The sequence below is a fragment of the Cylas formicarius genome, unplaced genomic scaffold, assembly GCF_029955315.1.
Source record: "Cylas formicarius isolate icCylForm1 unplaced genomic scaffold, icCylForm1.1 PGA_scaffold_9__14_contigs__length_23061073, whole genome shotgun sequence".
Lineage (NCBI taxonomy): Eukaryota > Metazoa > Arthropoda > Insecta > Coleoptera > Brentidae > Cylas > Cylas formicarius.
Window position 1 is genome coordinate 8,275,950 of NW_026844365.1, and position 13,651 is coordinate 8,289,600.

General features: G+C 35.8%; 1 protein-coding gene across 3 annotated transcripts in view; it reads right to left on the minus strand.

The window, feature by feature from the left end:
• LOC132707208 (protein-L-histidine N-pros-methyltransferase) overlaps positions 1-13,651 on the minus strand; it is a 127,912-nt gene that overhangs the window by 86,506 nt on the left and 27,755 nt on the right. For all 3 annotated transcript variants that reach the window (XR_009619721.1, XM_060678955.1, XM_060678956.1), the window contains exon 2: positions 10,066-10,256. Coding sequence is in view for 2 of the 3 variants with exons in the window: in XM_060678955.1 (XP_060534938.1) it covers positions 10,066-10,256 (191 nt within the window). In the remaining variant the exon portion in view is untranslated. The remainder of the gene's footprint in view (positions 1-10,065; positions 10,257-13,651) is intronic.

Consider the following 13,651-nt stretch of genomic DNA (forward strand, 5'->3'; position numbering starts at 1 on the left):
ATAGAGACGGCAAATCTGAAGTCAAAACTGTGGACAAGATACGTGTTTGTTGTATGACCTTTTGGCAAGGAAAAGCTTTTGAAATTCCTGCCCTTTTTAGATGTGCAGATAACAAGGACCGAAGATGGACACTTGGAACACACTGTCTATAGAAAACCAACACACACCACATCACAGATACAGGCAGTGGTAAATACATTAATTGCTCGCACCTTCAGGCTCACAAACGAGAAGAACACAGATGACGAACTGAAGAAAATTGATATATATAATATATAGAAAATAAATATAATAAGATCATACCATTGGAGCAATACTAAGAAACCCAAAACAAAACATTACACTGGAAAATCGAGGAGTATACGGTATAGCATGCGGATCGTGCAGCCTGTCGTACTAATAGAAGGATTTCAGGATAGAGACAGGCCATAAAATTGATTTCGGTACTTGCAAACAAATAGCTAATATTTCTGATTTTGGGACCAGGATTATACGAGAGACCATCGAGATAGAAAAGTCCGGACACTTGAATACGAGAGACGACGCTCTGCATTTATCCGATACGTGGAGAACGATAGTCAAACGGCAGAGCGATACGCAGCAGCCAACGGGGACTTCGCAACTACGATCGGGCGAAATTAACAACGCGACAATTCGGGGGGCGGAGCCGTCTTCCCTCCCGCATCAAGCAGCACCGTTACCATCTCTGGCGCAGGGTATAAATACCGCAAGCACAGCCGATAACCTCCCAATGTTCGGAGCGCGGGCTTTCAACAAACGAACGGATGATATCCCGGAATATATTGTCATCACATTTTTCCTTGACATCTGATATAGACAATTAGGTCATTTTTGTAAGTGTTAAAGTTTCCATTGTAGTCCTTAAATTGAATTCAACTTTAGAACTTTTAATTTTAGTCCAAACTACTGTCCAATGCACAATTCCAATTTTCAGCTTTGAATTGCAGAACTGCACCGAAGACAAGCACGAATTTCAACACGAATTGAAATCTGATTCAATTTAAGTTTACGGACTATGGTGTCACAATAGTCCTACCAATCTAATTTTAACTTAAATTCGAAACTCCGTAGCTCTGTAGATTCATTTAAAGTCAATTTCGTCAGTTTTGCTTGAGTCAAAGTTCTTGCTGAAAGTTTTACATTAAATTCAAACTTTTAATTTCAACGTTTTCGACTTTGAAATGTTTTAGATTTTTAACTTCAATGGGCCTCTAAGTCGTGCACTTTCAGTTGATAGTAATTTAGTTTGCAATTGCAAACTTATTAGCTTCTTAATGCTGACACAACATTTTAGCCTCAAAATACCACATTTATTTAGTAGTAGTAGTAAATTTAGATGACAAATATTTGACGAGCCTCTTTTTTGCAGACGATCAAGTGATTATAGCTTGCGATGAAGACGATGCAGATTGCATGTTGAGAAAACTGAAAGAACATTATGAGAATTGGGGACTGAATATGAATATGCAGAAGACTGAATATATGAAAGTAGGGGGAAAACACGAAGATGAAGATCCCGAACTATATATTAGAAAAATAAACAGAGTTACAAATTATAAGTACTCTGGAAGCGTCATAACTTAAGAAGGTAATTCAAAAACAGACATTCAAAATAGAGCTCAGCAGGGAAGAAGAGCAACTCAAGCGCTAAATTCCTTGTTGTGGTCCAACGGTATTAAAATAGGTACGAAAATTAGAATATATGAAGCAGTTGTGGAACCCATCATAACGCACGGCGCAGAATGCTGGCAAATGACGAAGAACGACAAGAAAGTTATCGACACAGTAGAAATACATTTCTTGAGAAGAGCATGCCAAGTGTCGAGAGTAGAACACGTCAGGAATGAAGAAATACGAAGAAGAACAGGGAGAATACATACCAGCACTGACCGTCATATATATATATATATATATATATATATATATATATATATATATATATAACCAGATTTCTCCCGCGTACTTCATGGTGTTATCCAAATTAGCCCCCGATACGAGAAAGAGAGCGCTTATAAACAGCGGCCACGCTCTTCCTTCGTGCAGGATGTGTGCTTATTAGGTTGCATTATCAAATTTTCAACGCATACTTTGCCTTTGGCTGCCTATAGCACGTCGGGACAAACGAACGGCAACAATAACAACGGCAAAGCGTCGGGCTTTAATCAACTTGATGAAGTTTTTAAGGCACGGCGATGCCTTCTCTTTTCAACACACAAGAGGCCCTTTTTTTCTTTCCCCCCCCTAACACCGTCGAACGGGTCCGCGCTATTAACACTAGCTGTTTAAGCGTGAAGGCTGGCTACGTGTTTTAAATTAAAAATTACCAATTGTATCGGACCGGCTACCACGATACGTGTTTTAATTATACTCGGGTATTATTATTAGACGTCAGAGCGGATTCGTCCGTTGAAATTTTCTACTCCTCGAGAGGCGATGGATTTGTTTTTTTGTTATTCCAACAAATCCACGCTAAATGAACGCCCTCGGACAATGCCGAGCCTTGCGATAATATTTGCTTTTAATTACGATAAAGTAATTAGCGGGAAGCAATTAAAATACGAAAACATTTCCGCGAATTGATCGCTTTCTGTTAATTAGGATCTGCGAGCCAAGTTTTTGCCGTCAGCCGAACCAAACGTAGATATAGGACGCGTCACTTGCCGTTATGCATCTCTCGCAATCGCCATAGTTAATTAGACAATTTGAAATTAGGTCGGTAATTATTACATTTAATCTCCATTTTAATCACCTGTCACCACAGAAGGATTGGCAGTTTAGAGGTACATTTCTGCGCAAGTCACGGAGACAAACAACGACAATCTAAGAAAATAACTCTTGGAAGTAAATTTTCGTGATCGATATCAAAAAAGTTGAGTTGGTCCACTTAATAAAGGCCTGCGCAGTCATCTGAAACGTATAAAAAAATAACTTTTTCTATAACCGAGCGAAAAGTACAAAATTGTGCTTTCAGAATATAGCGCAAACTTCTCCTTTAATTACCGAGCGCGCCAAACGCTACCTTAGTTAGAGTTCGAGCAACCATATACCGTTTTTGTTTTGACTTTGGAATGATTTTAAGACCCGCCTGTTGTAAAGCGAAAGGGACCATTCTTTTCAGAACGTGTACCACCAGCCAGACTGAGTAGGGAAATTTTCTTTGATTAAACTGTTATATTAATTCATATTAGTGTGCTTTTTATAAATCTTCCTAAAACAGTCCCTTCTTGGGAGCCCATTAGATAGGTTGTTCTTCTATGTTAAAAACATTAGAAAGCTTAAACTGATTTCCACTTCAAGGGTTTAATGTAATGACCCCAAAATATTTTCCTAGGAAATCAATGCAGTTTGCTATTATTTGATTTGTGGGGGTTGGTGGAATAGGAGCATGCTTGCTGTTCCTTTTATAAAACAACATCCGTCAAATTCGCTTAGTGTTGTATGCCACAGTACGTGACATAGCTGTGAATGGTGGGGTTCCAAAAAGTTTACTTGACATGCACCATGACAGAGTACTGAGACGGTATCAGTAATAAGTAACAATTAAAACTTTACATGCGTAGTGCTTTGAACATTGACTATTGCCAAGAGACTGCGTGCGTTCGTACGAAGAATTGGTTTTTATTACAAAACCGCCAACAACAGACAAGTTTTGATGGAATCAAGAAGAATTTTGGAAGATATTTGAGAGAAATCCAAGAAACTCGTGGTAAAAACGTCCCCATCATACCGTCAAGAAAGGATGCAAGAAATGTTCGTTGGATATGCCAGTTTCGTGGGGCAAAGAAGCAAAGTTTGACTACTGATATGGGGACAACTGAAACCCACTCTAAGAAGAAACGATACCTAGCCGAAATTTAGTTCTGGGGCAATAGAATTAATTAGAAGTGAAGTAAAAAAAATATCTGCTTCTAGTTGGAAAAACTGTGTAGAATGTCATCGAACAAGAAAAAGAAAACGATAGTGATTATTTTGATGTAGAATAACTTTTTTTTTTAAATAAATATTCTAACATTACTTTATAACTAAATTTACTACTTCATTTATATTTATAATAAACATTTTGAAGTAAGAGTTTATTTTTCACTGCATAATCAAGAAATCTCAAGGATGAAACTTTACACAAATCAGTAAGCTTTCAGTACGGTTCTGGAACGTCATTCTAGAATTGGGAATCTATTTATTGAGGTTAGAGGTTAGACCTTCATAAAATTTTAAGTTATATACAGGATTATGTCGTAAAAACGGTATATGGTTCGGCGAACTATACCATGGAAACCATAATGAAAAAATATTATTATTGTATTTAAAGTTGTGAAATTGAACAGTCATTTTTTCGTGTCAATTGACCGAAATAACTATATAAATAAATGTATATTTTTATTGGGATACCCCGAATCCCTAAGTATAGTTATAATAGGTAAATGGGACATCACAAACGCATAACAATTTATTATAAAATACATATTATTATTAAATAATGATAGATAACACTCTATAATTGCAAGATGTTATTTAAAACATTTTGATCGAATTTGACTAGTCAATTAAGAATTGATCAATCCCAACAATACGTATTTATAATAGCTATTTGCGCCCGAATTACACACACGACTCTTCCTATAACCCGCGTTTTTATAAAAAATGTTCAGTAAAAATTAATAGTACCAAATACGCCATTAACGCGACAAATAAACAAAAAATTATGGTTCAATTTTTTATTTTTAAGCGTAATTAATTGAAATGGAATTTATTGTAATGACTGTGAAAAGCGTACTTAATTGCCACTAATTGTAACTAAACATAATTAGGCGCAACTAATTAATTATTACAATTATTAATAATTAGTTGTTATATATTATAATTAATCCAAATTGAGTTTGACAAATTGTATTATAAAATGACAATTTGTGATTAATAATTAAAGATTAGTAATTAATTGTAATTTATTATAATAAATTATAACTAGTCAATATACAATAGTAATTATTCATAATTACGTATTATTAATCATAATTAATAGTAATGCATTGTATTTCAGTGTAATGTAATGTATGATTTACTGCAATTAAGGGTAATTAATTGTTATAAATGAAATGAAATTAAGGGAAATATAATTAATTGAACGGGATTTTTAATCGCTCGGATGAAAATTAGTCATTTTTTCACAGCGATAACCTTAAACGATCGTGGGCATGAGTTCGCAACAGTTTTATGAATCGTTAAAATGTCCGACGTCCATCGAAATATTCGGGGGCGGTCGCGTCGGGCCGAGGAGACGGCGACCAATAAAAAAAAAATCCATTTCGGGCGCGCCGCGCGGTCGCTTCTCGGAATAATAATCCCGCTTCCAATCAACCCTTCGGTAATTAAAGGTGTTCCCGTTAATTACGGGCCGTAAATAACGCCTAAAATGCCCGTTTTAACTGCCCGAATGTCACGCCTCGGATTTTTGCGACCGCGCGCGGCGCGCAAAATTAAACAAAGAAAAAGGTCGTTTTTTTTCGCAGCGTCCGGCGGCCCGTAAACGTCAATCAGGGCGGCCAACAGCCTCCGAGGCGAGTCTCGTCGGTTACGAACACCTACGCCCGCCCCACCCCCCTCGTAATAACACGGGTTACGGCCGCGTACAGGGCGGACCAAATTTTTCGTGTCAAACCCGAAAGGCTGATAAGCGGATGCAGTCTGTTGTTGCCAGACATCGCGAAAAGTATTTACGGTTACTATTGTAAACCTGGCAACGTGGCTCTAGTTCAAACCATATAGCTACTAGACATGTAGAAGCCCTGCCTATGCTAATAGTACACGAACGTGTGCAGCAACTATGATAAAAAATTTTGAAAATTCGCCTTGCGGCTCCCAACAACCAACATGGCCGCTGGCAGGTCGTCAATATTTGGCTGCTGCATATTTACGGAGTATTTTATTAGCATATGTCGAAATCCCATTAAATTTTCAGGCAAAAAAGAATTAAGGTTGGAAACCGTTATTAAAAACATTAGCGTTAAGTACAGGATTAATATTATGCTGAATTACGGTACACAGATCGGCGTCCTTAGTATAATTCTGTCAGTGTTTTAGCGTTTTAGTTCCTTAAGCGGTATAATAGACACGATACCAGCTAATTTTTCCCGAATTTGTGCCCGTAAACCGCCGCAAACAGTTTTTTTATAAACTTGTAGGTTTAACCTCTATTGAAAATGTAACTAAAGTCGAATTCACGAAATGTGACTCTTAAGAGTGTAAATATAACATGAAACATCGAAGTAGAAAAAATATTCGACAAGCACCTCGTATAGACATAACGCTAATTCTCTGATCGCAAGTCTTGTAATTGCAGAAAGTTTCGCCTCCCAAATATACAATTATGAAAAGCGCCAATGGACAATTTCGTTAAAAAACTGTAAGTATTGGAAAATGTAACCAAGACAATTAAAAACTAGCATAAAACAAGTCAATAAACAATTAGTCTCAAATGTAAGAGAATTGCATGGAAATTAGTTTTAGAGAAATAATAAATTAATATAATTATTATATATTGTATTTTATTTCGCACTTCAAACCAACATTTTCATTTCTCGTTTCTAATATTCGCATCATGGACTTTTTTTTATCCACGCACAAGTTATATACGAGTGGTAAAAACATTTTTGCAAGTTTATCCATTCAACGCTAACAAATGCTAAAAAGTGTCGTTTATAGTCTTAAAATTAAAAAAAAATATTTTGCTCGCAAAAATTGCATGGTGGCTACTGTAAAAAAATTGCATTGTGTCTACCGGGCCTTTTTTTGCAAAAACGCAATAAAAAAATTGTTCATTTATGATACATGAACATAATGTAAATTATTAGTAGAATAACTAAAGGAAAAATTTCCTTAACTCTAAATTCGAAACCAAATTTAAATCAGAAGCATTTTGCTTGTTAACGAATTGTTACTTTGCTTGTTATTTTGACTACTACTGAAGATTAAAGATCTGCTGGTGCCTGCTCTAGTTTTAACTAGGGAAAAAAATATTATTCTAACTTGCTGGAAGAAAAGCCAAAAAACGCCCCCCTATAAAAAAAAACGTTCTTATGTTCAAGATCGAAAATTTTCACACTCACAAATTATGTGTAGAATTCTTAAAACGGTGAAAAATTTGCAATACTAACCAAAACTAACCAACAGAATAATATTTTTGAGGAATGTGGAATTATTTGATAAATTTTAAATATAATAATAAATTAGAAATAAAATTTCTCGTCTGAAGAACAAATATTATTTTTATGCATTCAGTTACATTCTTATGTACAGCGATTTTAAATATTCAGATGCGACAGACATTTCACTTTTTATGTATTTTTTTTTCATTTGCAGCTTTGTAGCTACTATTAGAAATAGAAACAGAATTTCTTTTTGACATATCATAGACCCGTATATTCCGTTTTTTAATTTTAATACTCTTCTTCGTCCAAAGATATTACATATTACAAACATATTACAATTCACTATTCGAAAATTACAACTTCGCGACCACACAAAAAAGTCCGTCCAAAAATTTTGGCCGTGAGTGTAATGTACTTAAACTGCTGCTACATGTAGATCGGAACGATTAAAAAAAAGGAGTTGAAAAAAGAGCTTTGGAAACCCTTGCGGGGAGGAGTGTCGATCCACGCGCTACGGGTACCGGTTCAGTTGTTGCGGTTCCAAGCGCACCACTTTTTGACGTACATTGCATTCCTCGTTAAGTGGTTGACACTGCGGGTGCAAAAAGCCCGGGCGTTCCGAGCGCGCAACAGAACCAAAAAACAAAATAAAAAACACGGCCGATACCCGGCAATATATCAAACCAATTAATACGCTATTATTTATTGTTATTAACGTCGAATGCTGAACTATGCCGGTCGAGTGTAAGAGGCCCCGAAGGTCGCACTTTTTACTCGTCTTCGATCGGCTTGACGGTGACGCGAAGAAAGGGGGCGGGAATTATCAAAAAATACCCAAACCAAAAATTATTATTTTCAAAAAAAAATCCTTTTCAGTTTCATAGTCTTTGCATACGCAAAGGAAAGTTTACCTAAATCAACAACAATTATTGTAACTGTGATAGGAGAATAGTTGGATTGACCTGCACACAAAGATTAATCTTTGTTATAAATGTATCTGTAATTTCATATGCAGATTTTTCTAACCGTCTTCGTAGAATGAAATCATACATAACAAAATCAAAATGTTTTTCAACATGTACCAAAAAAGACTTTTGCTACTTTTTTCATTTATCGCATTTTAACCATTGTGACATAGTTTACCGATTTTGCCTATAGATACTCAAGTTTCTCATAAAACTCTGGCATTAGATCTATTTTAGGTCAACTTATGAGTTTTAACTATTGTCTTGTCATCCATACTACGATACTAGTAAAAAGGAAACGAAAAAAAAATCTTTTAACAGAAAAAAATCGGCATTATGTACATAATGTCGCTAACTGAGAATGACACTCGGTCATTTTGAAAAGACAGCAGTCGGAAAGATTTGGGATAAAAAACTAAGGCGGTAAAGAGAAAATGAGAAATATTATTGTTGTAATTATTTTTAATTTTCTTCAAAAATAATCTTATATTGCGGATAGCAGATTGTTTGAGATTGCTCGCATCGATGCTACAGAGCATCTTGAGACATCATTTTAAATAAAATTTAATATCCCAAATCCAAGATATCAATTTTATTGCAACAAAAGATAGCCCATTCATGCATCGGAAAACCGACCTTCTATATCATTTTCCTAATCTACAATGTCAGTAAAAGAAATAAAAATAATGTCGCCATAGCCATTATTAAATCATAATTTTCCTTTTTTTAGCAATATATACATTTACTGTAATAATACAAAAGTTCAACACAATTTGGAATTTTTTAAAATCCAAGCGAGCTTTGGAAAACAAAATAGCAAAAGTACGTATAATGGCGGCGTTTAAGTCATATTAAGATGGCTGAAACTTTGCGTGTTTATTTTCAAAACATCGAAAACGCATTTTTTTCTCTTAGTATCTGTGCGAAGGAGGACGCAGTATAATAAAGCATTACTGTAATATATTGTATTGTATTGTATTGTATTGTAATATATTGTATTAGGAATGAGTATTAATTGTAATTGACATTTGTTTTACGGATATTATAGGAAGGAAGTTATCGAATTGCGGTTTCACAATCGTGTCAGACACTTATTGCATTAAAATTTTTGAGAAAACAAATTTTATCTGTAGTGATGTCGAAAAAAGCGATACAAGCAAGCGAAATTAAACAGTTACCCTTTTCAACGCCAGCAAGTTGGACAAAGTGCGTTCAGCTATTCTAAAGTTACTGGGATTTATTTCGGAAAATGTTAGAACACCGACGCCTATTTCCTTTAGGAAAAAAAAAGTGTTCATTTTAGTTATCTGTAATATAATAATTAAGAATGCGATTGCGCCACCCCGGCGGTCATTTTAAAAGTGTAAAAATAATTTCTAACATTTTCTTTTAGCCGCTTTAGTCATAAGTTTTTACATTACAAAACAACTAAATTTTTGTCATGTACGGGTTGTTTAAATCTCCGTATTCTCTGCGGAAATTTATACGAGAGGCGGAGCCGTTAAACCGGGTACCTTTTGTCTTTTTGTTCGTCCCCCTCGGGTCCCGCAGGCGCCGAATTAATTCGGTGGGCATTAATCTTGTCGAAACCACAATAAGTTTGCACGAAAGGCGACGGTATTAATGTTAACTAGCCCAACGAGCGTCGCCTCAGTCGCGAGCTAAAACAATGGAGAAGATCGAGATCCCGATTTTTTTTTTGCAGCGCTGCGGATCAAAATAATAAAGGATTTTTCGAACAAAAAAACCGCAAGTGATTAAAGATGCTTCGTGATTTTTAGTTTTTCTGATTTTTAATCAGGCGAGTAGTTCGAAAATTTCGAAAATATTCTGCTGTTCAACTACCCGAAATTAAAATATTAAATTAAACAGTTCAACACTTTAATAAATTTAGTTATCGTGGCACACTGTTTTGCAAAGCACTAGGCACTTACCCGTTGATGGAGGTCTGCGTCATGAACCAGCCGAGGACCGCTTTGACGATGGTGTGCCAGATCTGAGTCAGGATCCAATCAGACTTCTTCTCCGACTCTTCGAGAAACTTGATGGTGTCGTTGTCCGGTCCCAGTTGGACGAATTTCGAGGCGATCGCGGGTGGAAGACTGTTCAGGTCGCACTGGTACCACTGAAACACCAGCACCGTCAAATGTTTGTAAAACCGGCTACACACGATCCGGCAGGCCTGTCAGTTCGAACTGAACAGTCCGCCTGATGGACTGGCCACGCCCCAGACGTTCAGGCGAATATGAAATATCAGTCTCAATCATCATCTACTGACGACGACGAGTTAGCGCTTCTCGGCTTAGTAGTTGCTTTGGGTAAAAAGAGATCCAAAAAAACGTATGGTATCGTGTAAAAATTGTTTGAAAAAAAGGATCGTTCGCCTGAACAGTCTTAACTGACGGGAACATATACACGTTCAGGCGACTAGTCTTCAGGCGGACTGTTCAGTTCGAACTGACAGGCATGCCGGATCGTGTGTCGCCAGCTTAAGATTTCTTCAATAATCCAAGCATTAATTGAGTCGGCTGTTGTGAGAACAGTGAACAACTGATTTAATATACTTCGTATAATGAATCTAGTAAATTGCTTTATAGGCCCAATGGAATACAATACAACTGCAAAGTTACTTTTAGAACAAAAATCGAAAAACTAAATTACATTTTAAACCTACTCTTTTAAACTAAACTAAATTAGAGGTAGATCGGTGAGGTGAAGTTCTTGGTTCATTTGAATTCTCTATTTCTATACAGTACTTATTAATATAACAGTTATTTCAAACAACTTAGCCTAAGTTCAACGGTCAATAGAAAAGACCCAAAAAAGTACTATTTTTATTTTATAATTCTATTTATTTATTTCATTTATATTAAGCTCAAGCTGATAAAATGTTTATATTTTGTACAGGAGCGCCGTTTAAAGAAGCCACCAACGATATTTTTAATTTTTAGACAAAAACAATATATTTTTATACAGTTTGCCATGGAGCAGTACTCGGAGTAACCTTAGTCATTGCAATTGCCATTCTCAACAAAAAAAAACTATCAAATTACTTGGTATAGCCATCGATGACAACTAAAAGTGTCCACGTATATAGATGACTTCTAGCATCACTTTTCTGCTTAGAGGTCTCTCTAAAAGTGTCCACGTATATAGATGACTTCTAGCATCACTTTTCTGCTTAGAGGTCTCTGAGGTCTGGCTTACGCTATAGAAGTCTGAGGAAAAAGGGCTTTTATAATACAAATAGATAATACTTGATGCTATTGCGAGTCTTATCAGCTGTTCTTGCGTCAACACATAATTTTGCTTTGCGTTCGTTAGATTCGTTCCTTTATGGAACTTTTTCTTGCTAAAGATAACCTCAATCTTCATAAAAATCTGAATCTTGACCTATTTGCCCCGACCTTTGAGGCCTTTAATGGACACTTAAGACGGTATATATTTTGTGCTTTCCTTGTATTGGACAGCTGGGTCTGCGGAATTGTAATATTGAAATTCCAACATTCAAATTCAAATTCACCAGCAAAACCCTTAAATTGTATCTTCTAGACCCACGTTTCTACAGTGTAGAAGAATATTTAAAATCCGATTTTGAGCTGCGAGTCTCTCACATTTTATATTTTTTGTTAATTCAATTGTTTTAATATCTTATGTAATTACTGTGCTTTAGAATTTGCTACAATCCTATATTATTTATATTATATATATATATATATATATATATATATATATATATATATATATATATATATATATATATATATATATAATATAATTATTATTTTATAATTATATTATTTTATATTATATAATATATTATATAATTATATTATATATATATATATATATATATATATATATATATATATATATATATATATATATATATATATATATATATATATATATATATATATATATATATATATATATATATATATATATATATATATATATATATCGCGTATAAGGGCCGTCAGTATTCGTTTCTTAACCATCGTCTAATTCTTTTCTATGCGCCCGATACAATTAAAGCTCATTACCGGCGACACAGGGGGGGCCCCGACGACTTTCGAAATAAACGCCGGGCCATAAGTCAAAATTAATCCCAGCACTTGCGTATTTCGCAATTTGTCACACCTCCGAACCGCCGATAATTAGAGAAGGGATTTAAATGAAAAATTGCGGCTACGCTCCACCGATCGGGGTTTCGATTTTAATTGCCCCCCCCCCCTCCTACCAACAATTCTGCGACCGAGCATCGCTGTGATGTCTACAGTTTAAATTCGCTGACGTAGAATGATCGTTTGCACTAACAGCATTATAGAAAGGCCCCTAGAATATTACCATATATTGCGTATATGCATACAAGTACTACTTAATTCGGTACCACAATGAAAATTACTCCAAGTGTTGAAATTAAATAATTTTGTACACATGTTAGCTACACGTGTAACTAACAGGTATTTAAAATTTGTCCTACTGTCTTCCTAACAGACTTGACGCTTGATAAATATTTGTACTGTAATAACTTTTATACTTATAATTCTATGAAATTCCTCTGGAAATGTTCACAATTCCTCTGCAATTAGTTGGAGTTCCTCTGAAAATCCTCAGAATTCGTCTGTAATTACTTGGAAGTAACATAAAGCAGAGTATTGTAATGTAACTGTAACCGGAACACGCTGCATTGCACCGTCAAAATAGTTCGCTAGCTCTAAAAGGGCCTAGCCGGAATAGGAATCTAGAAGGTGTTCAGCAGTGGCGTTAATTCATACTATTCTGGAAAATATTCTTCCCAAGTTTAGTTGTATTATGTTCTTCCTCTTCCCTGTTTTTCTCCACGCTTCGAATCTTTGTTATGGCGAGTCCCCCGGTCATCTTTTTGATGGTCTTCCGACCCTTATTTTTCCTGCAGAATTGCAGGACTTGTAGAGTTTGTGTTGTAGGCCCCAGGAAAACTCGGTGACGATTTTGATATCTATCAGCTTTGCTTAATTCCATTCTCGCATTCTATATACAGGGCGAGTCATTTATTTGCATTGACAGGATTTTAAAAATTTTTTTTCTGCTACTCGTTTGGTATCGACTCCGGTCTTCCTTCTTCGTGCGATTGTCAAAAATAAAAGGGAGCCTCCTCCCGCCCCTCCTCAGACCTCGCGACTGGGAGACACTTTTAGTAACGAATGCGAATTTAAAATATATATATATCGGAGTGGCGGGGGTTGAAATTCGATTCCCGCGCCCGATACATATATTTTTACTTAAGGGTGGCGCGCTCGGTTCTATATAGAAATTTATGTATTTCTGGATACCTAGCGGCGGTCTCGATCACATTTTGATTGCGGGCGGGGCGGGGGTAAAATACTGGGCCGAATCGTATAAATCTCACTGGAGGAGATGCGAAATCGTTGTCGTGTCTTATTTTACATTATACCCGGGTTTCGCCGGAGGCCTAACTCGAATAGATTGTACGGGTTTCCCATTTTCAGATACGGATGGCTGTTTCGCCAACCC